At 40.2% G+C, this 19,716-nt stretch overlaps 1 protein-coding gene across 1 annotated transcript in view; it reads left to right on the top strand.

The window, feature by feature from the left end:
• Positions 1-19,716, top strand: part of PDCD1 (programmed cell death 1) — a 118,672-nt gene that overhangs the window by 80,359 nt on the left and 18,597 nt on the right. The window contains exon 3 of the mRNA XM_089680128.1: positions 19,029-19,171. Within this exon, the coding sequence (XP_089536254.1) occupies positions 19,029-19,171 (143 nt within the window). The remainder of the gene's footprint in view (positions 1-19,028; positions 19,172-19,716) is intronic.

Below are 19,716 nucleotides of genomic sequence, written 5' to 3' on the forward strand. Positions count from 1 at the left end.
ACCGGTATGTGAACATGTTGGAGGAATTTGTTTTTCCACGACTTGATGAATTGGACTTAGGGGACATTTGGTTCCAACAGGATGGAGCAACGGCTCACACTTCAAGAGCATCAATGGCTGTTTTAAGGGAACACTTCCCGGAGCTCCTCATCTCAATAAGGGGCGATTTGGAGTGGCCAGCCCGCTCCCCCGATTTGGCCCCTTGCGACTTTTTTTTGTGTTTTTTTTTTTTTAAATCCCGCGTTTATGTAAACCGTCCAAGGACCCTACAAGACCTGAAGGCCAACATCCGCGCAGAAATTGGCAACATACCCGCTGCTATGCTGGTAAGGGTCATGAAAAACGCCAGAAATCGGCGTATTCAGTGTATGGACAATGGAGGGCGTCACCTACCTGATATGATTTTCAAAACTGTGTAAAACAGAACTTTAGATATGTACCTACATTATTAAAGACAATAAAAACAATTCTGATTCATAAAATGGGTTTTATTGCGTTTTGAAAAAAGGAAGTTATGTTGCTGCACCCTGTATATATATATATATATATATATATATATATATATATAAAAAGGCTGGGACTTTTTTCATGGATGTAATCATTTTAAATATAATGCACAATATTTGACTTCATATTTAATTGTAATGCCGTATATTGCAGTCTATCAGGCTCCAGCTTCTCTGGGTTCAGATGCCGATCTGACCTGCACAGAGCACTTAAAGTGATTGTAACTGTTGGATTTCTTTTTAAACTACAAACTTGTCATAAGTACCTGCTCTGGTTTTGCACAGAGCAACCCTGATTCTCCTATTTTAGGATCCCCCACCGGCGATTCTGGCTCCTGCTGCCTTCAGACTGCACCTATAACAGGCTGCAAGGTATAGTACAGAGTGCCCCTATAGCAAGGCATAAAAACTTCTGCCTTTAGAATCACTAATTTCCTTCTCCTGCCCAGGACTACATGTCCCACAAGGCATTGATCCTCACACATTCAAATTCACAAGTTCTCAGGTACTTACTGACATGTATAGATAGTGTATAGAGCTGTATGTGTACTGCACTGTGTATATTGACATGTATGAACAGTATACTGAGCTGTATGTACGCTGCACTGTGTATACTGATATGTATGAACAGTATACTGACCTGTATGTATGCTGCACTGTGTATATTGACATGTATGAACAGTATACTGACCTGTATGTACGCTGCACTGTGTATATTGACATGTATGAACAGTATACTGACCTGTATGTATGCTGCACTGTGTATACTGACATGTATGTAGGGTGTACTGAGCTGTATATGTGTTGCACTGTATTTTCTGATATGTAAACAAATAATGCATTCTGTATGCAGGCCAACAAATTGGCTGACCAACTAATTGATAATCGATTATACTTGGATATGTCGATTAGTTGTTTCAGCCCTAGTGGTATCAGTGCGATTGTCAGGAGAATTTTTTTTGGCTGTTCTTTTCGGGTAGGTTATGGTAACAGCAAGAAATATACAGCTAAATTGAAACAATGTTTTTTTTTACAGTTTTGTGCCAGTTTTCCTTTGATAATAAGAAAAATCAGGAGATATCTGTTTACCACTTACTGAAAGCCCAATTTGTTCTGAAAAAATGAGGTACAAGAGGCATTCAAGTCAAACTGGGACTTTATAGTTTATATAATAAAAGAACACATTTTAAGGAGTGGAAACTGCGTTTATTTTTCGACATACTCCCATGCTACATTTATACTATTATCCCAGCATTTAACTAATGCCTGGAAAGCGTTGGCATAGAAAGATTTGTCAGTACGCCTGAACCATCTTAGGACAGCCTGCTTCATTTCATCATTATTGTGTTCACAGCGTGAACAGCGTGAGGAAAGTGCAGCCGATAACCAGCAATTGCATTTACCAGTGATCTGCTGTGTCATTGGACATGGCTGATCACGTGATAAAAAGCCACTGTGATTGTCCTTTTACCACATCACGTGATCAGCTGTGTCTGTCGGACATAGCGAGCATGGAGATCACGGGGTGCGTGCCCCCAGGGGCGCGTGAAAGGGTGCATTCTGGGAGGACGTCATATGACGCCCTCTTAAAAAAAAAACCTCTTTATCACACTAAACTGAGCATGTGCAGAATGGCTATGGTTCAGTCTGTCTTATCAGCAGATAAGACATGGACATTTGAACAAGAGGAAGAGCAGGGAAGTCAGGATCAAATGGCCTTTTTACACAATGCTGAGGATTAACCCCTTGGGTTCCACAGTGAGTATAACAAGCATGCTTTATTGCATATACAGACTGATTTTACTGTTGTGGGTTTAGTAACACTTTACTGTAATGCAGAGAATGCATTAAGGTAAAAACCCTTTTGACTTTAGAACCACTTTAAGGTCACTAGATGGAGGTGAAGATCATAGGAAATAAATGTATTTGGCAAAACATGGGGATTATTTATCAATGCTTGGGACATCAAATTTTTTTATAAAGAAAACCCCCAAGTGTAAAATACATTAATTTGGGAAACTGGCTTTTCCAAGCACTGGCTGCACAGAATGTGGCAAGAAAAATCACAAGTACGCAGTGACTATTAGAACTACTTTAACCACTTGCCTGCAGATGGATATACCTGTAAATTCTTTGGTTTCATTGGTTATACCAGGATCATGATTGCAGCTGCAACCATGACCACAGTATGTTTTTTTTTTTAGAGCTGGTGATGCTCTTTAATGTAAAAGTGATTGGAGAGGATATATAGCTGTCAGATCCCATTTACATGTGACGGCAGGTGGTCCCCCCTCCTGCCATCTTCCACCGTGTTCTCGGGCTCTCCTGTGCCACTAGGGAGCACAGGACTGAAATGGGTAGTCAAGGTGTCACATCATAAAGATGAACCAAGAACGTTTGTTCCCCATCATAGCTATGGTATATGAAACTGAAAGCGCTGAGGATTTTGACAGTTTCGGTTTGTTGTTCACAAGCCGTTACCAGCTTGTAAAGCATCTGATCAAATCGATCTCAGTTTGATCAGCTGGGCAGAGGAGAGATCTAGGGTCTAATAGACCCTAGATCTATCCATAAAAGGACCTGTCACAGTCTTTGCTATCACAAAGAATGTTGTGCATCCCTTGTGATAAAGAAATTGATTAAAAAAATTAAAGAGACAGTATCAAAAATAATTTTAAATTAATTAAATAATAAAATTAAATATTGGTGATCGCAAAAAAAATCTGATCTGTATGTTGGAAGTGTCAGAGTTGGCTTGGGCAGCAAGAGCTTAAAGTAGTACTTCACACTTTATTCTGCTGAAGAAATGAAGATCAACCAAACTATTGCAGCACAATCATCTTTTTTAACGTTGCTGTTGTATTTGAATAGATATATTTTTACTTTGAAACCTCATCATTCGATCAGACCACTGAGTGGGTTGGTATACTTCCTGTGTTGCTCTGGTACTCCTACAAGCAAAATTGTTCACTACGCTTGTCACATTTGGTCAGCATTTGATAACATGAATTTAGCGGCTTTCCTCCATTCCTACGTGTATAACTGTCACATGTATCAACCACACAACTATCTGGTAAACAACTTTTTACATATCATGTGGAATTTAACTCAACTCAATTTAACTTTGATCATATATGAAAATCTGATAGGTTACAGCAGTAAGAATTGGTTTTTGAAATTCTTTATTATTAAAGGTTCAGAGTCACTCATTAATGCTCTTTTGAATTTTTGGGGGGTTTGTTTTTGAGTAACAGAACAGTGTGTATCTTTCGTCTGTTGGTTTATTAAGTGATATGAAACCCTTTGAGAAAGGTTAAACAAGTAAATGTATATGTATACCTTGTGTCACCATTTCTTTATGTTCTGTTTGTGCAGTCTTTACAGCATTACATGCCTATGAATGTTTCATCTGTTGAGTTTCCGTCTATAGGATATCTCCTTGTTTGGGACACATGAACTTTAAGGGTAACTGGTGCTATTTGGCCTGTTGGATGCCTGAGATCTGATGCTGTGTCTGGCGTCTTGGAATTTGAAGCACAGTATGGTGCATGTGTTGGCCAGGCACATTGCCAATCAGGCACAGAACCAGATCTCAGAAATACAGCAGCCCCTACTGCACTAGCCAGACAGCACCAGAAGCCCTTACTGCATATGCTTAGGATGGACACAGCACCTGTGCACCTATTTTTGCACATAGGGTGCACTCCCAAGGGGAATAAAAGACATAAAAATATAGGCAGTGTGAGAACAAAAAAAGAGAAAAATTATCTTACACTCTTGGGATGGTGCTTAATGTAGAGGGCAGTTTTACTTTTAGGGTTTAATACTACACTATATTGCCAAAAGTATTGGGTTGCCTGCCTTTACACGCACATGAACTTTAATGGCATCACAGGTTTAGTCCAATAGGGTTCAATATTGAATTGGCTCACCCTCTGAAGCTATAACAGCTTCAACTCTTCTGGGAAGGCTGTCCACAAGGTTTAGGAGTGTCTATGGGAATGTTTGACCATTCTTCCAGAAACACATTTTACAGGTCAGGCACTGATGTCAGACGACAAGGCCTGGCTCGCAGTTTTCACTCTAATTCATCCCAAAGGTGTTCTATCGGGTTTAGGTCAGGACTCTGTGCAGGCCAGACAAGTTCCTCCACCCCAAATTCCCTCATTCATGTCTTTAGGGACCTTGCTTTGTGCACTGGTGTTCAGTCATGTTGGAACAGGAAGGTGTTATCCCCAAACTGTTCCCACAAAGTTGGGAGCATGAGATTGTCCAAAATGTCTTGGTATGCTGACGTCTTCAGAGTTTCCTTCACTGGAACTAAGGGGCCAAGCCCAACCCCTGAAAAACAACCCCACACCATAATCCCCCCTCCACCAAACTTTACACTTGGCACAATGCAATCATGCAAGTACCGTTCTGGCAACCGCAAAACCCAGAGACGTCCATCGGATTGCCAGACAGAGAAGCATGATTCGTTACTCCAGAGAACATGTCTCCACTGCTCTGGAGTCTAGTGGCGGCATGCTTTACACCACTGCATGCTACACTTTGTATTGCACTCGGTGATGTAAGGCTTGAATGCAGCTGCTTGGCCATGGACATCCATTCCATGAAGCTCTCTACGCACTGTTGTTGTGCTAATCTGAAGGCCACATAAAGATTGGAGCTCTTTAACTTTTGACTCTGCAGACAGTTGGTGACTTATGCACACTGTGTGCTTCAGCATGCACTGACCCCACTCTGTCATTTTACGTGGCCTACCACTTTGTGGCTGAGTTGCTGTTGTTGCCAGTTGCTTCCACTTTGTTATAATGTCACTAACAGTTGACTGTGGAATATTTAGTAACAAGGAAATTTCACAGATGGACTTATTGCACAGATGACAACCTATCACGGTACCATGCTTGGAGTGACTGAGCTCCTGAGAGTGACCCATTCTTTCACAAATGTTTGTAGAAGCAGTCTGCATAACTAGGTGCTTAATTTTATACACCTGTGGCCATGGAGATGATTGGAACACCTGGATCCAATTATTTGGAGGGGTTGCTTGATACGTTTGGCAATATAGTGTACTTTAACATGTATATATAGGCAAAATATAATTTTTATTTTTGATTAGACTTGTCAGTTTTTTTCTATTGCTGATGAGAAAAACCTTCTTCACCTCATTAGAATATTTTCACTCACCTGCTGACAACTGCAAAAGTTTGTATATTCCCTTACTTTCTGTCCTTATGATAATAGTCCCCAGGACAGCTAGAGAGGGTGAATCTCTGGAGATTCAAATAGAAACTGTGCAGAGATTCAAACCCTTTCACACTAAAAGAATTAGATTTGGCTTTAGATCTTGGATTTTTCTTCTGAAAATGCTGGTTTCTTGTCTGCTTCTGGGTTCATTACTTTCTAAAGCAATTTCTGAGTGAGCAAGTTCCATGCAACAATAAAGGTTTGCCACTTATGTCACTTGCTGGTTCTGCTTCCAAGAGCCACAAACAGTTAATCTAACAGTGTGGTAGACTGGTCACATCTTCCAAATGTCATGTCATTTGCAGTCTTTAAATGAGCCCACTACTGGACAGCCAATAGAAAGTGTCCATGACACCCAGGAAATTACATGAATACCCAAATACCTTCTCAGTGAAAATATAAGACTTGGAACCTTGTGCATCACACACCATGGATTTAGGTGCTGTTTTTGGGCTTTTATATTTTTTTTTTAAATGACCTAGCAATTGGATTACCCTAATATAGGCTATCCCTTCTTCAGTCTGTCGCGAATGCATATGGAAGACTCATTCACCTTACCAAATGTTCAGTGTCTGCTGCCCCTCTCTGCTTATCCCTTCACTGTCTTCTGCTCACCCAATGAATTAAATTCAAAATACTAAAAACAACTTACAAAGCCATCCACTACTCTGCCTCAAGCTACATCACTTACCTAGTCTCAAAATACCAACCAAATTGTTATCTTTGTTCCTCCCAAGACCTCCTGCTCTCCCTTGTCACTCTCTCCTATACTCACCTCTGTTACTTCTCTTGAGCCTCTCCCATCTTCTGGAACTCTCTACCCCAATCTCTCCGACTATGTCCTCCTCTGTTCACCTTTATGCGATCCCCAAAAATTCTTCTCTTCAGAAAAGACTATCCTGCCTCCACCTAACAACTGTACTATTATCTTCTTCAACAGACTATCCCCCACAGTTATTAAGTTTTGAATTACTTGACCCTCCACTTTAGATTGTAAGCTCTAATAAGCAGGGACCTTGAATTCCTCCTGTATTGAATTGTATTGTTACTGTACCGCCTTATGTTGTAAAGCGCTGCACAAACTATTGGTGCTCTATAAATTCTGAATAATAATAATAATTGGCCATTTAGGTAAGTTTCCTTATATGATTAAGGATCCCTATTTGGAAAACCAGGGGCCTTGCCTTATCTGTCCACTGTCTGACTGTTGTGCATGCACTCTTCTGATATAATTTTTGGCTCTGAAGCAATGCTCTAAGAGTTCTAACTGCTGGGGTGACATAGTAACCTCATCAGCATCCACCTGAGATCACACTCTTCTCTAGGGTTTCTGGTCACATGGACTGCAAAATCAACAAGGACCCAAAGGTCTTCACAAGAGCACACATAAAAAATATGCTGAGACAGAAAACAACCTGAAACGTGAAATGGAGGATCACCATTGGACTGGAGCAGCCAATACAGAACTGAAAGGTTATCAAGAAATGTGTTCATGCAAGTGAGTATCAGTGATATAATCTTGTGGGTGGAGGAAGAGAGCAAGAAAGAAAAAACACAATGGTTCAGTTACAGTGCTTGAATATGGGGGGTAGGTGCTTGGAGGAGCGTAGGTTGGGAAAGAGGTATGTTAGAGAAACAAGCTTAATTTAGTTATGGGGATGCACCTATGGTTCAATGACAAAGATTAATACAAGGATAAGGATTTTTATTTTTGATCATGTGACTGAGATTTTGAAATCTTGTTGGATGTAGTTGAAAATAACTTTGTGAAATGAAATTTTAGTAGTTAGAGAAACATTTGGGAAATGACTTGCCAGATTAAAGGTCTGTTTTAAATGCTAATAGAACTTCTAATTTCAATTGTTTCCTCAATGCTGAGGAGGACGAACCAAAGGAATTTAAATGCTCCATTCTACTCCAAAATAATTAAACCAGAAGTTGAAGATTCATAATCAATCAGGAAGTAAAGTGAACACACTTGGTTTTTGGAATTTAAAGCAGGAAGGATCAGTCTGTCTTGCACTGTGCAAGAGCAAAAACGTCTCCATGCTGAAACATCAACTGGCCAAAATCATGCATCAGCTATACAGTTTGATACTTACAAAGTCCCTGGTTTTGTTAAGGTTACTTTCTCATCTTTTTAAAAATACAATTAAACACATCACACAAGGGAAGAGTATTTATACTTATTTATTTTGCCACCTATTCCTGGAATCTTTTTTCTCTTGCAGAGTAAAGGTGGCCAAAGAATCTTCTCATCTGATTCTCTTCCTGGAGTATGGGAAGCCTGTGTTCCCCTGCCACACACTGTGGTTCCATCCACCATTGCCCATGTCACTACATTGTCCTGTACTGTAGTAGCTGATGGGCATGCAGATGGAGCCTGAGTACAACAAGGGATGCCATCACAGACCGTTAGACAGCTTTTCTGTTAAAAAGAAAAAATATTCAAGGAACAGATGTGTGACAAGTAAGTTTAGTCTGCTTTGCAGGAATTTTTTCTGTGACCATGCTTACCAATGAGAAGCACTTCTTTCTTCTGGGTCCCACTATTCGAAGATGTCCCAGATGGATTTCTCATTGGTTAACATGGTTATGTGGCTGTGCTGACCAATGAGTGCTTGCCATTGCGAGCATTATGATGGACACTCATTCTGGGGTTGTGTATTGTGGTGTATGGACAGGTTTTCTGGCAGCACAGGGCCTCATGGCCACTAAGTGCAGACCAGTCCGGAAAGGCGGCCAGGAAATTTGTTCAATTTTATATATATACATATATATATATATATATATATATATATATATATATATATACTGCATGTTGAAATGCATTTTTTACATATTACAAAATATATGAAAAATATTTTTAAGGCTATATATTTTTAAAATATAGTCTTTAGATTTTTCTTTACATATAAAAAAGACATTTTAACACATTATTATTATTATTATTATACAGTATTTATAAAGCGCCAATAGTTCGCTCAGCGCTGTATATTACAGAGGGGAACAGAACAATACCAATACACTGCAAAACATGAGGGGATCACATATGTTTACATATATTTGTAAATGCATCCCAAAAATGCAGATTTGTATATTTAAAGACATACAGTATATTTGAAATATATTTTAAAAATATTTGAAATATATTTTGTAATAAATACGCATTTCAACATACAGTGTATATATATATATATATATATATATATATATATTTTGAAATACATTTTGAAATATATTGAATATGGCCAAAATTGTAGTATTTCAAATATATGTCAATATATTTGGGAATAATATTGTTAAAATACATTTCAAATATATTTTTCTTTCATATGGGTTTGCTTGCCTTTATCCAGCCCTTGGAGACTATTGCTCCATCAACAGTGGGGCATAATTTCTGCCACCAACACAAATGATGGGGCACTATTCCTACCACTAATAATAATGATGGGGCACTATTCCTCCCACTATTATTAATGATGCAACAGTATTCCTCCCACTGAAACCAACAATTGGGCAGTATTCCTCCCAATGGCTCCAACAATGGGGTACTAGGTCTTCAACTGATACCAATGATGGGGCACTATTTATGCCACTAATACCAATGATGGGGTATTACTCCTCCTCCTATTGACCACCAACCCTAAGGTAATGTTTACTCTCATTGATGCTGGGTCAGGGACATTTTCTACCCCTGCTGGCCCCAATATAGCCCCCTGAAAGTCTGAAGGACAGTAAGCTGGCCCTTTGAAAAGTTTGGAGACCCCTGACCTAAATCATGACATGGGGTCATGTGAATCTGATAAGCCTGCATCCTGATATTATTCTGGGTGGCGGTGGATGTTGCTGACACTATTGATACAATTCCGCTGATCAAGAAAGTATTATATTCTGCACAATTAAAGGGATCTTTTTGATCCCAAGGACAGTCTTTCTTCTTCTTTTTGGACTCCTTTTTATTTTAATTTTATTTGGACTTTGTATTTGTGTTATCAACTTTATGATATTGTTTACTCTGCACTTCTGTCATTTATAGAGCAGCACAACGTTATTTCAGATTTGAATGTTAGAAGGGATATCTTCTTTTTGTGTTTGCTGCCCTCCAATTTGAGCACAATATGTGCAAATTTCAAGACTTTTTTTTCCAATGAATAAGAAGTGGTCAGGACAAGTTTCATTTTACAAGTGTGCTTTTAGAGCAGCCTAATGAGGAATTTATGACTCATGATGTGCCTCTTTGCACCTGTTTACCATTGCTTTGCCTTGTGACAGAATTGATAAATGTCCCCCAGTATACATTCCCTTTCAGTTAATATACAGAGACATCCATCCATCTAAATAAAGTGTGTATTTGACACAGGAGTGCAGTAGTGCATTTCAAACCTTTGTAAATTACTGTTTGAGTGTTTATAGTGGTAGTGATGGCAGGACAGACATACATACATACACAAACACACATAGTCCTTGCTCCCCTGCCACTGGCTGGCCCATCTGCTTGTCTCCCATTGGCTGGCCTGGCTTCTTCTCGCTGTTCTGTGACAGCACTGCTCAGGCAGAGTTTGGACATCAGATGGTGTCGCTACTAAGTATCAGCACATCTGGCTAAAAAAAAAGTCCTGAAAATTACTATATTGAAACCTCCTGCTTGATAGTAACTTGATTATAAACACTAGAAACATCTGGACAATGATTTTACGGTAGGGGCCATTAAAAGCAGCTAAACACTTATAAAATGCAGATCCTATATATAGCAATTATGTATTATATATTACAAATATTTTCTATTCAACAGTTTTCATTGCAAAACACAAGTAATGTACTAGCTGGTGGAATATTATCTACACTTGAAACAGCAAAATGCAGCTTTATGGCGGTTTGACTAGGGCTGTGATATGATCACTTGTAGTAGACATTGTTGATTTTTTTCCACTTCTAACTGACAGCAGCTTACATTGACTTTTTTCCACTAATGGAACCTATCATTTTAATTTCATGTATCGGTATCACTACAGCATCAGATCACCTGGGTTTTTTTTGCACACAGTTATCTATATATAACTACTGTATATACAAGCATGTTTTATGTACAACGAGCAGTGAATATTAATCACAGTTATATGCACTGTTCTATGCACACTGCATATTATTATTATTATTATTATTATTAACAGAGGGCATCCCGTAGTGTATAATCCATAGTCCCTACTCCCTCTCAGGAGTGAGCAAAAGAGCATGGTTACGTTCGTACATACAGTAGAACCATGGAGAAAGAACATAGCCACCATCTAACAGGAAGTCAAATCACAGCAGTCCTTTAAATACAGAGTTATACAAATGAACCATGCTTTTCAATAACCTAATAATTGCTCAAGTAATCTAGTGCTCTATTTACCCCAGATTTAGGCTCAGAGTGGTGTTGGTTATAATCCTTGGCAGATGGATTGAAATATTAATGTAATCTATTGCAAATGCCCTTTCCTACCATTTGAGGTGATACTAAATAGGAAGTTACCAAAATCACCTCTGAGTTTTAGTGCTATAGGGTCTCACATATACAATTGAAAGGAAAATAAATAAGATGTTAAAACATGTGTAGCTAGGTGCTTGGCTAGAGTGTGATTTAGGATGCTGTGCTGCAGTGAACTCTGTGCTCCCAACAGACCTCAGCTGAATGGGTTAACACTAAATTACCTCCATCCACCAGGGGGAGCTCACAAGTAGACGGAGCTCAAGAGCTTTGATGGTTGGCCGCATTTAATCATGAGAGATTAAGTTCGGGAAAAGAAATGTACCATGGCAGTTAATGGCAGTTAATGGACTTTTGGACTACAATTTCCAATGTGAGCTGGCTGTAACAAGAGAGAGAGTTGTATTTTTATAGTCTGAATACCGAGGGGTTACCTCTTTGCTGTGAGGAAACAGAGGTGTGTACATTAGGCTGCTACAAGCCTGTGGTCAAATGCTGAGGACTGGAGTCACTCTAGGCAGATCGAGAAGTGATCTGACAACTGCTGGAACTGGTGAGAGGACACTGCTGCCAATAACTTGTTGCTACTAGCAGAGATTGAGCACACAGGGACTGGCAATCTAACAATAAGCATTATTTACTGCATGCAGACTTTACTGGAGTAATCATGTGCACCTCTGTAAATACTGGGCCCCAATGCTAGCCAGCTGAATAACTAGGGCTAAATGAATAACAAGGGCTAAAGACTATTCACCCAGATAGCTGCTTCACAAGATATTTAACTATTTATTTATTGTTTATAGTACGAGGTACCTCTTTATGGAGTCTTACATTTCACTGTCCTTCATATGGAGTGCATAGTGGGTGAGTGGATGTAGCCTACTCAGAGGTCCTGTGTGTGAGATCATAATTTGGGCCCCACTGCTTGAAAAATGTAGTGTGCTTAGTGCACCACAGTGAAGAGGGGGCATGGTTTCCATTGTGCCAGGGGGGCTGCTAGCATTGTAAAAGATATGTAGATATGTAGTATTCTGTGGCGAACAGTGAGTGTGGCTAAATTGCCTTAATGGTGGGGGTCTTAAGGCTGTAGTTAAATAACAAGCTTAGTCTGTCCCCCCAATACAGTTTTTCTCCCTGGGTCTGTTTTCCCCCAGTATAAACTCCCCCAGATCAGTATGCCCCTCAGTATAAACCATCCCTCCTTCAGGTCAATCCGTTCCCCAATAATCCCTCCCCCTAGATCAGTCTGTCCCCCAGTCAGGGGTGGACTGACAACTCATGGGGCCCCGGGCAATAGGGGATCATGGGGCCCCAGTGTCCTTGCCCACACTCAAAGCACACCCAAAAAATCCTATAAAAGGTACCAGGGGCATTTCATGGGGCCCCCTACTGACCCCGGGCCCTCAGGCAGTGCCCGAGTGCTTGAATGGTCAGTCCACCCCTGCCCCCAGTACAACACTTCCCCCCAAAGTCAATCTGTTCCCCAGTACAATCCTCCCAAGGTCAGTCTGTCCCCCAGTATATTCCCCCCCTTCGGTCAATCTATCTCCTAGTATAATGCCCCCTCAGGTTAGTCTGTACGCCAGTATAATCACCCCAGGTCAGTCTGTCTCCTAGTAAAATCCCCCCAAGATGAATCTGTCCCACAGTATAATCCCCCAGGTCAGTCTGTCCCTCTGTACGATCCCCTTGGTCAGTCAGACTGAAAGCCAGTCATTCCCCCTCCTGTTGACCACACCGAGGAGGAGCGATCTGTCTTTTGCACCACTGCATTCTTGGCAACTGTCCCAGATTTGCTGGGACAGTCATGCTTTTCAGTAAAATGAGCTCATTCCTGGCCTGTTCAGCAGGGAGCTCGGGCAGAAAGGGGACTATTTCATCACATTCAGGTACAGGTGGAAAAGCTGGTGGTCAGGCATCTGGGTGGATCCCAACATTATTGTCAGTATCAAACCAGAGCCTGGAGCATCTCAGTGATGTCAGCCCGCAGGGAGCTTTAGTCTGCTGTCGGCTGATTCTGGGTCACACAAGAGAAAAAAATAAATGAACTCCTGTGACAGAGAAGAGAAATATGGCCAGAAAGCTTTACCCATACTTCTCTTTTAATTTTCACAGATTTAGTGTATTTCCACTGTTTCTTTACTGTGCAGAATAATTGTTTACGTAGTTAATGTCTGCACCTTACAAAATTATGGGATCAGTGTACAAGCATCCAGTCACTACCATTTTTCTTTGTTGTTTTTGTTTTTGTTTTGCCATGATAACTACAGCTCTTGTATATATAGTACATATGTCAAATTAAAGTATGGCCTTGGGTTAAAGAACAACTTCCATTTTAAATGAATGCCCCGCCCTTAATTAACGTCCCTAATTATGCTCAGCCTACATTGATTTGCTAGATGCAGAGCAAAAAAGTGTCCCTGGAATTCTTTCTGAAATCTTGGCAACTGTGCACTGAATCCACCTGCTGTGCCTCCTGGAAGCAGCATTGGTGAAAGAAACAGACAGCAGACTTATATATAACATATCTAAAAGTACCTTTAAAAAAAGTGTGTAAGTGTTGAGGGGGGTGAACACAGTGAGATATGGGGTGGGGGATTGTCATATTTGAATGTTTGAAGATGGCTATTAAGTGTCAATTATTAGACCGTAGCAGCCAATCTGAATCCATTGTGTACTGGTCCATCGCTAGCAGGATTAATTGTGCGTGCTTGCTATGGAACATTCCTATTAAAAGCCATCAGTCTCCCCTGCTGTGCTTTTGTGTTCTGACAGGGGGGATTGCTCCCCCACCAAAACACTCCAGTCAGTGCTGTAAGCCATTGGCCATTGGCTGAGAGCGCTGATTGGGAGCCGATCGGCAGACCTTTTTGGTAATGCCCTTTCGACAGAAGCCATCCAAAGGACCAGATTCTGTTAAATCAGCGGCCGTACAAACGGGCCGAATGTTAGCCGGTTTCTATTGAACCAGTCAGTGCTGCTGATATTTGGCCCATATCTACTAGGCTTTACTCACTGCTCATATTTTTAAATGAGATATTTGCAATTTGTTGTTTGAATAGTGTTACCCATAAAAAGCTGACATTACCATAGTGGCTACATTAGGTTATATTTTCACTATGGTCTGTTTAAATAATATGAGAAATTTAACTAGTACTACTTAGGTGTTTAGATGCTCATTCCTTCTAGAATGTTTGCCCTGCCTTCCATTGTACATTATTGGTGCAGTTATTGGTTATCTATTAATACATTTTCAGGTTATACTGTGACGATATTGTTAGTTTTTTCCCCTCTCTAAGTTATATTCTTAGAGTTTTTTTAAGCATATGCCTGGATGTCTTTTCCACTGCTCATTATATAGCGAGTTATCTAGGTGGATTAGGACATTTACAACCTGTTGTACATAGAGTGGAACCAAAATCAATAACACGTCATCCTGCTGTGTTGGTGATTTTCATACACAATTATACACTGTAGGAGGTTGGGTTTCTTTCTTTTCTCTGGAATGATTGAGTCAGCAGTATCTGGACTTAGGCTATAGGCATTTATACTAGTGAAATATTCCTATGCTGCATGTTATTTGTCTTTGAGGTTTGTCTGTAGATGGCTGGTGGTTGTGGTTTCAGTCATTTCTCATGTTTAAAAGAGTTATCAAGTGTAACTTAATACAACATAAGCTTAGACAACCATTTTCAGTTATATCACGTGAAACAAAAAAATAATAATGAATCTCCTTATTTTTCTTATGTTTACTCTCTTCACTGAGTTCAGGTGTATATTAACTGCTTTTGCTAATATATACAGTGGGGCAAAAAAGTATTTAGTCAACCACCAATTGTGTAAGTTCTCCCACTTAAAAAGATGAGAGAGGCCTGTAATTGGCGTCATAGGTAGACCTCAACTATGAGAGAAAATGAGAAAAAAAATCCAGACAATCACATTGGCTGATTTGGAAAGAATTTATTTGCAAATTATGGTGGAAAATAAGTATTTGGTCACCTACAATCAAGCAAGATTTCTGTCTCTCACAGACCTGTACTACCTTCTTCTTTAGGAGGCTCCTCTGTCCTGCACTCATTACCTGTATCAATGGCACCTGTTTGAACTTGTTATCAGTATAAAAGACACCTGTCCACAACCTCAAACAGTCACACTCCAAACTCCACTATAGTGAAGACCAGAGAGCTGTCGAAGGACACCAGAAACAAAATTGTAGACCTGCACCAGGCTGGGAAGACTGAATCTGCAATAGGCAAGCAGCTTGGTGTGAACAAATCAACTGTGGGAGCAATAATTAGAAAATGGAAGACATACAAGACCACTGATAATCTCCTCGATCTGGGGCTCCACGCAAGATTTCACCCCGTGGGGTCAAAATGATCACAAGAACGGTGAGCAAAAATTCCAGGACCACACGGGGGAAACTAGTGAATGACCTGCAGAGAGCTGGGACCAATGTAACAAAGTGTCAGAGCCTGGGATCAAACCCGGTCCTTCTGCAGTGCGAGGCAATGTCTCTTCTCACTGAGCTATCTGGAATGCTGGACAGCTCCCTTGACAATTCTTGGATAATCCTGCCTTGTGCCTTGATTTCTCTTGAACCTTGAACTCCTTGCTCCTCCCATGAACTTCCTTATAAAAGCCATGTCCATGCACTTCCTCCTTGCCAGATTATTGTGCCTTACCAGCCAATATCCCGCTTACTGTTCCTGCTGCTGTCTTCATCTACGTTACTGACCTTTGGCTTGCTACTGACTACGATTCTGCCTCATCCTATCTACTACCATTGGTGACCGACCCTTGGCTTGTGACTGACTCCGCTTCTGTTTCTGTAGCAACTGGTCTCTGAACCTGACATATCGTGACACAAAGGCTACCATCAGTAACACACTACGCCGCCAGGGACTCAGATCCTGCAGTGCCAGACGTGTCCCCCTGCTTAAGCCAGTACATGTCCGGGCCCGTCTGAAGTATGCTAGAGAGCATTTGGATGATCCAGAAGAGGATTGGGAGCATGTCATATGGTCAGATGAAACCAAAATAGAACTGTTTGGTAGAAACACAACTCGTCGTGTTTGGAGGAGAGAGAATGCTGAGTTGCATCCAAAGAACACCATACCTACTGTGAAGCATGGGGGTGGCAACATCATGCTTTGGGGCTGTTTCTCCGCAAAGGGACCAGAACGACTGATCCATGTACAGGACAGAATGAATGGGGCCATGTTTCGTGAGATTTTGAGTGCAAACCTCCTTCCATCAGCAAGGGCATTGAAGATGAAACGTGGCTGGGTCTTCCAACATGACAATGATCCCAAACATACTGCCCGGGCAACAAAGGAGTGGCTTCGTAAGAAGCATTTCAAGGTCCTGGAGTGGCCTAGCCAGTCTCCAAATCTCAACCCCATTAAAAAACCTTTAGAGGGAGTTGAAAGTCTGTGTTTCCCAGCGACAGCCCCAAAACATCACTGTTCTAGAGGAGATCTGCATGGAGGAAGGGGCCAACATACCAGCAACAGTGTGTGCCAACCTTGTGAAGACTTACAGGAAACGTTTGACCTCTGTCATTGCCAAAAAAGGATATATAACAAAGTACTGAGATGAACTTTTGATATTGACCAAATACTTATTTTCCACCATAATTTGCAAATAAATTCTTTCCAAATCAGCCAATGTGATTGTCTGGATTTTTTTTCTCATTTTGTCTTTCATAGTTGAGGTCTACCTATGATGCCAATTACAGGCCTTTCTCATCTTTTTAAGTGGGAGAACTTGCACAATTGGTGGCTGACTAAATACTTTTTTTGCCCCACTGTATATATATATATATATATATATATATATATATATATATATATATATATATATATAGTGAAGGAAATACGTATTTGATCCCCTGCTGATTTTGAATGTTTGCCCACTCACAAAGAAATGATCAGTCTAAAAATCGAATGGTAGGTGTAATGTTAGTTATTATTATTATAGTTATACAGGATTTATAAAGCGCCAACAGTTTTACAATATAAGGGAGACAGTACAGTTACAATACATTTCAGTACAGAAGGAATATGAGGGCCCTGCTCGTGGAGCTTACAATCTAAAGGAAGGGGGAGGTGGTACTAAAGGTGATAGCTGTAGGCGATGTTCTGGTGGAGGTGATTCAAGTACAGTTCTTAGGTGGAGGTGGGGTAGGCTTCCCTGAATAAGTGATTTTTCAAAGATCGCCTAAAGGCAGAGGAGTGCGCGATTTGGGTGATGTCTGCGGATGAGGTTGGCAAAGTAGCTAGGGGCAGTGTTGTGGATGGCTTTGTAAGCTGTGGTTAGTATTTTGAATTTTATATGTTGGGTTAGTGGAAGCCAGTGAAAGGATTGGCAGAGAGGGGCAGCAGTCACTGATCGGTTGGTAAGGTGTATGAGTCTAGCAGCAGCATTCATAATATACTGAAAGGGGGATAGCCTGTGTAACAGGACACAAATGAGGAGGGAGTTGCAGTAATCAAGGCAGGATAAAACCAAGGCATGGATAAGTTGTTTTGTGGTGTCATTGGTCAGAGTGGGGCGGATTTTGGAAATGTTCCAGAGGTTGAGGCGGCAGGATTTAGCCAGTGATTGGATGTGGGGCCCAAAGGAGAGGTCAGAGTCTAGGATTACGCCTAGCACCCTGGCATGAGGGGAAGGACCAATGGTTGTGCTGTTGATCTTAATGCCATGCCAAAACACTTCTTTAAAGGATAGTCAAACGTTAATGCATATATAGTGTATATTTTGTCAGAATTTTTACACCTAATATGTTATACATTGTTACCAAATAAAAAAAAGTTATTAAGACATGACTTATTGTACTATTCAAAGGACATATCCCAAGCTGCTGAGCTTGTTATAAGCACAAACACAAACTGTAATATATATAAACATTTGTAATTATTATTATTATACAGGATTTATATAGCACCAACAGTTTGCTCGGCACTTTACAATAGAACGGGAGACAATACAACAACAATACAGTTCAATACAAGAGGGAAAGGAGGGCCCTGCTCCTTGGAGCTTACAATCTAGGAGGGAGGGGCTAGTACAAAAGGTAGTAACTGTGTAATAAAAGTTATTCCTTTAGCTATGAAGAATGCAAAAAAAATCAGAATCTATATACTGTATAAACACTCTTAAATTGCTTAACCTGTTATGATGTATTTCTAGTTTCCTCCTTCAGACTAGCATGTAGTTATGACGTGTAGTATAGGGGAAAGACACTTGAAAGTCTTCTACTTTAAAAAGAGGTTTTCACTTACGGTAGCAGCTCACATGTGCAGCTGCATAGATGTCATCCTGTTGCCTGTAGTTCATTCTGATCTTTAAATCCGCAGAAGAAACACTCTGGGTTTTTATTTGTTGCTCAATGGAGTTGAAAATGTATACTTTGTAGGAGCCTGCTACAAAATAAGAAAAGAAAATGATATAACCAAAACCAGAAGACATGTGAGCTGAGATCAGTTTCGTATTTACCCAGTATAACAGAGATTTCACTGTTGGAAGACTTCTGTTTATTTCTGTATTAATAATCCCTGGGACTGATGTTGACTATCTGCTTGGATACAATTCTCCTGTACCTGAACTGATAGGGGTCATTATGTGTTTTTAAAGTAAAGTGTGAAGACAACCACATCGCACAAGTCAAGGAAGACCACAAACCACAGAGACCACCCGCTCAACAAGCCTCAAACTCTACTTCTCTATTTTCAGTTCTTATTTATAATCAAGAAGGACTTTTGTCAGTTATTTATTTGTTGTTACAACCTTATACACAGGTGTTGCTGTGGAGCCAAGTTCACACCATTCACGAAGAATAAGAGAAGGGGAAACAAGACTCCCCCACCTTTTTTGATGTCAATGGAGCGTTTGTGTCTTATCTTCTGCAGTATCTGTGTCAACGCTGTTCTTGTTAGCAATGGTAAGACAGTGGGGTTTATACGCTACATACTGCCTATGTTTCTTATGGCACATGAATATACAAATATAAATATAGAATTTAGTGACTCCTGTGGAAAAACTCAAACAGGAAAATAACTGTCATCTGGCATTAAAAGCTTTAGAAATCAAAATGAATATAGAATCAGTTAAAATAAGAAAAAGTAAAAGGCTGATATGCATATTTGAATTTAAGGGAATATATGTTGCTTTAATTAAAAAAATACTTCTAATTTTATGATTAAAAAATTATACTTTTGCTTGATAGTTCAGTTAAGGGCTAAATGGAATTTAGTGATTTTAATTGTAAATAAAAATCTTTAGTGATGCAGTCAGAGCTTCTTGTTAACACTTGGGCATACATTACAGTTGTTGTTGATCTGGTTTATTCCTTAGTATTTAATGGAACACAAAAAAGGATCCTAAGTACTATGTGTGCGCACCCCTTACAGGTCAACCAAGCATTACAATGGGTCCAAGCACTTATAGGTTCATAGGGAAACATGCGCTTGTCTATGGTCGTCCAAC

Source organism: Staurois parvus, unplaced genomic scaffold (genome assembly GCF_062004578.1).
Source record: "Staurois parvus isolate SC_StPar_1 unplaced genomic scaffold, SC_StPar_1.0 ptg000235l, whole genome shotgun sequence".
Classification (NCBI taxonomy): domain Eukaryota; kingdom Metazoa; phylum Chordata; class Amphibia; order Anura; family Ranidae; genus Staurois; species Staurois parvus.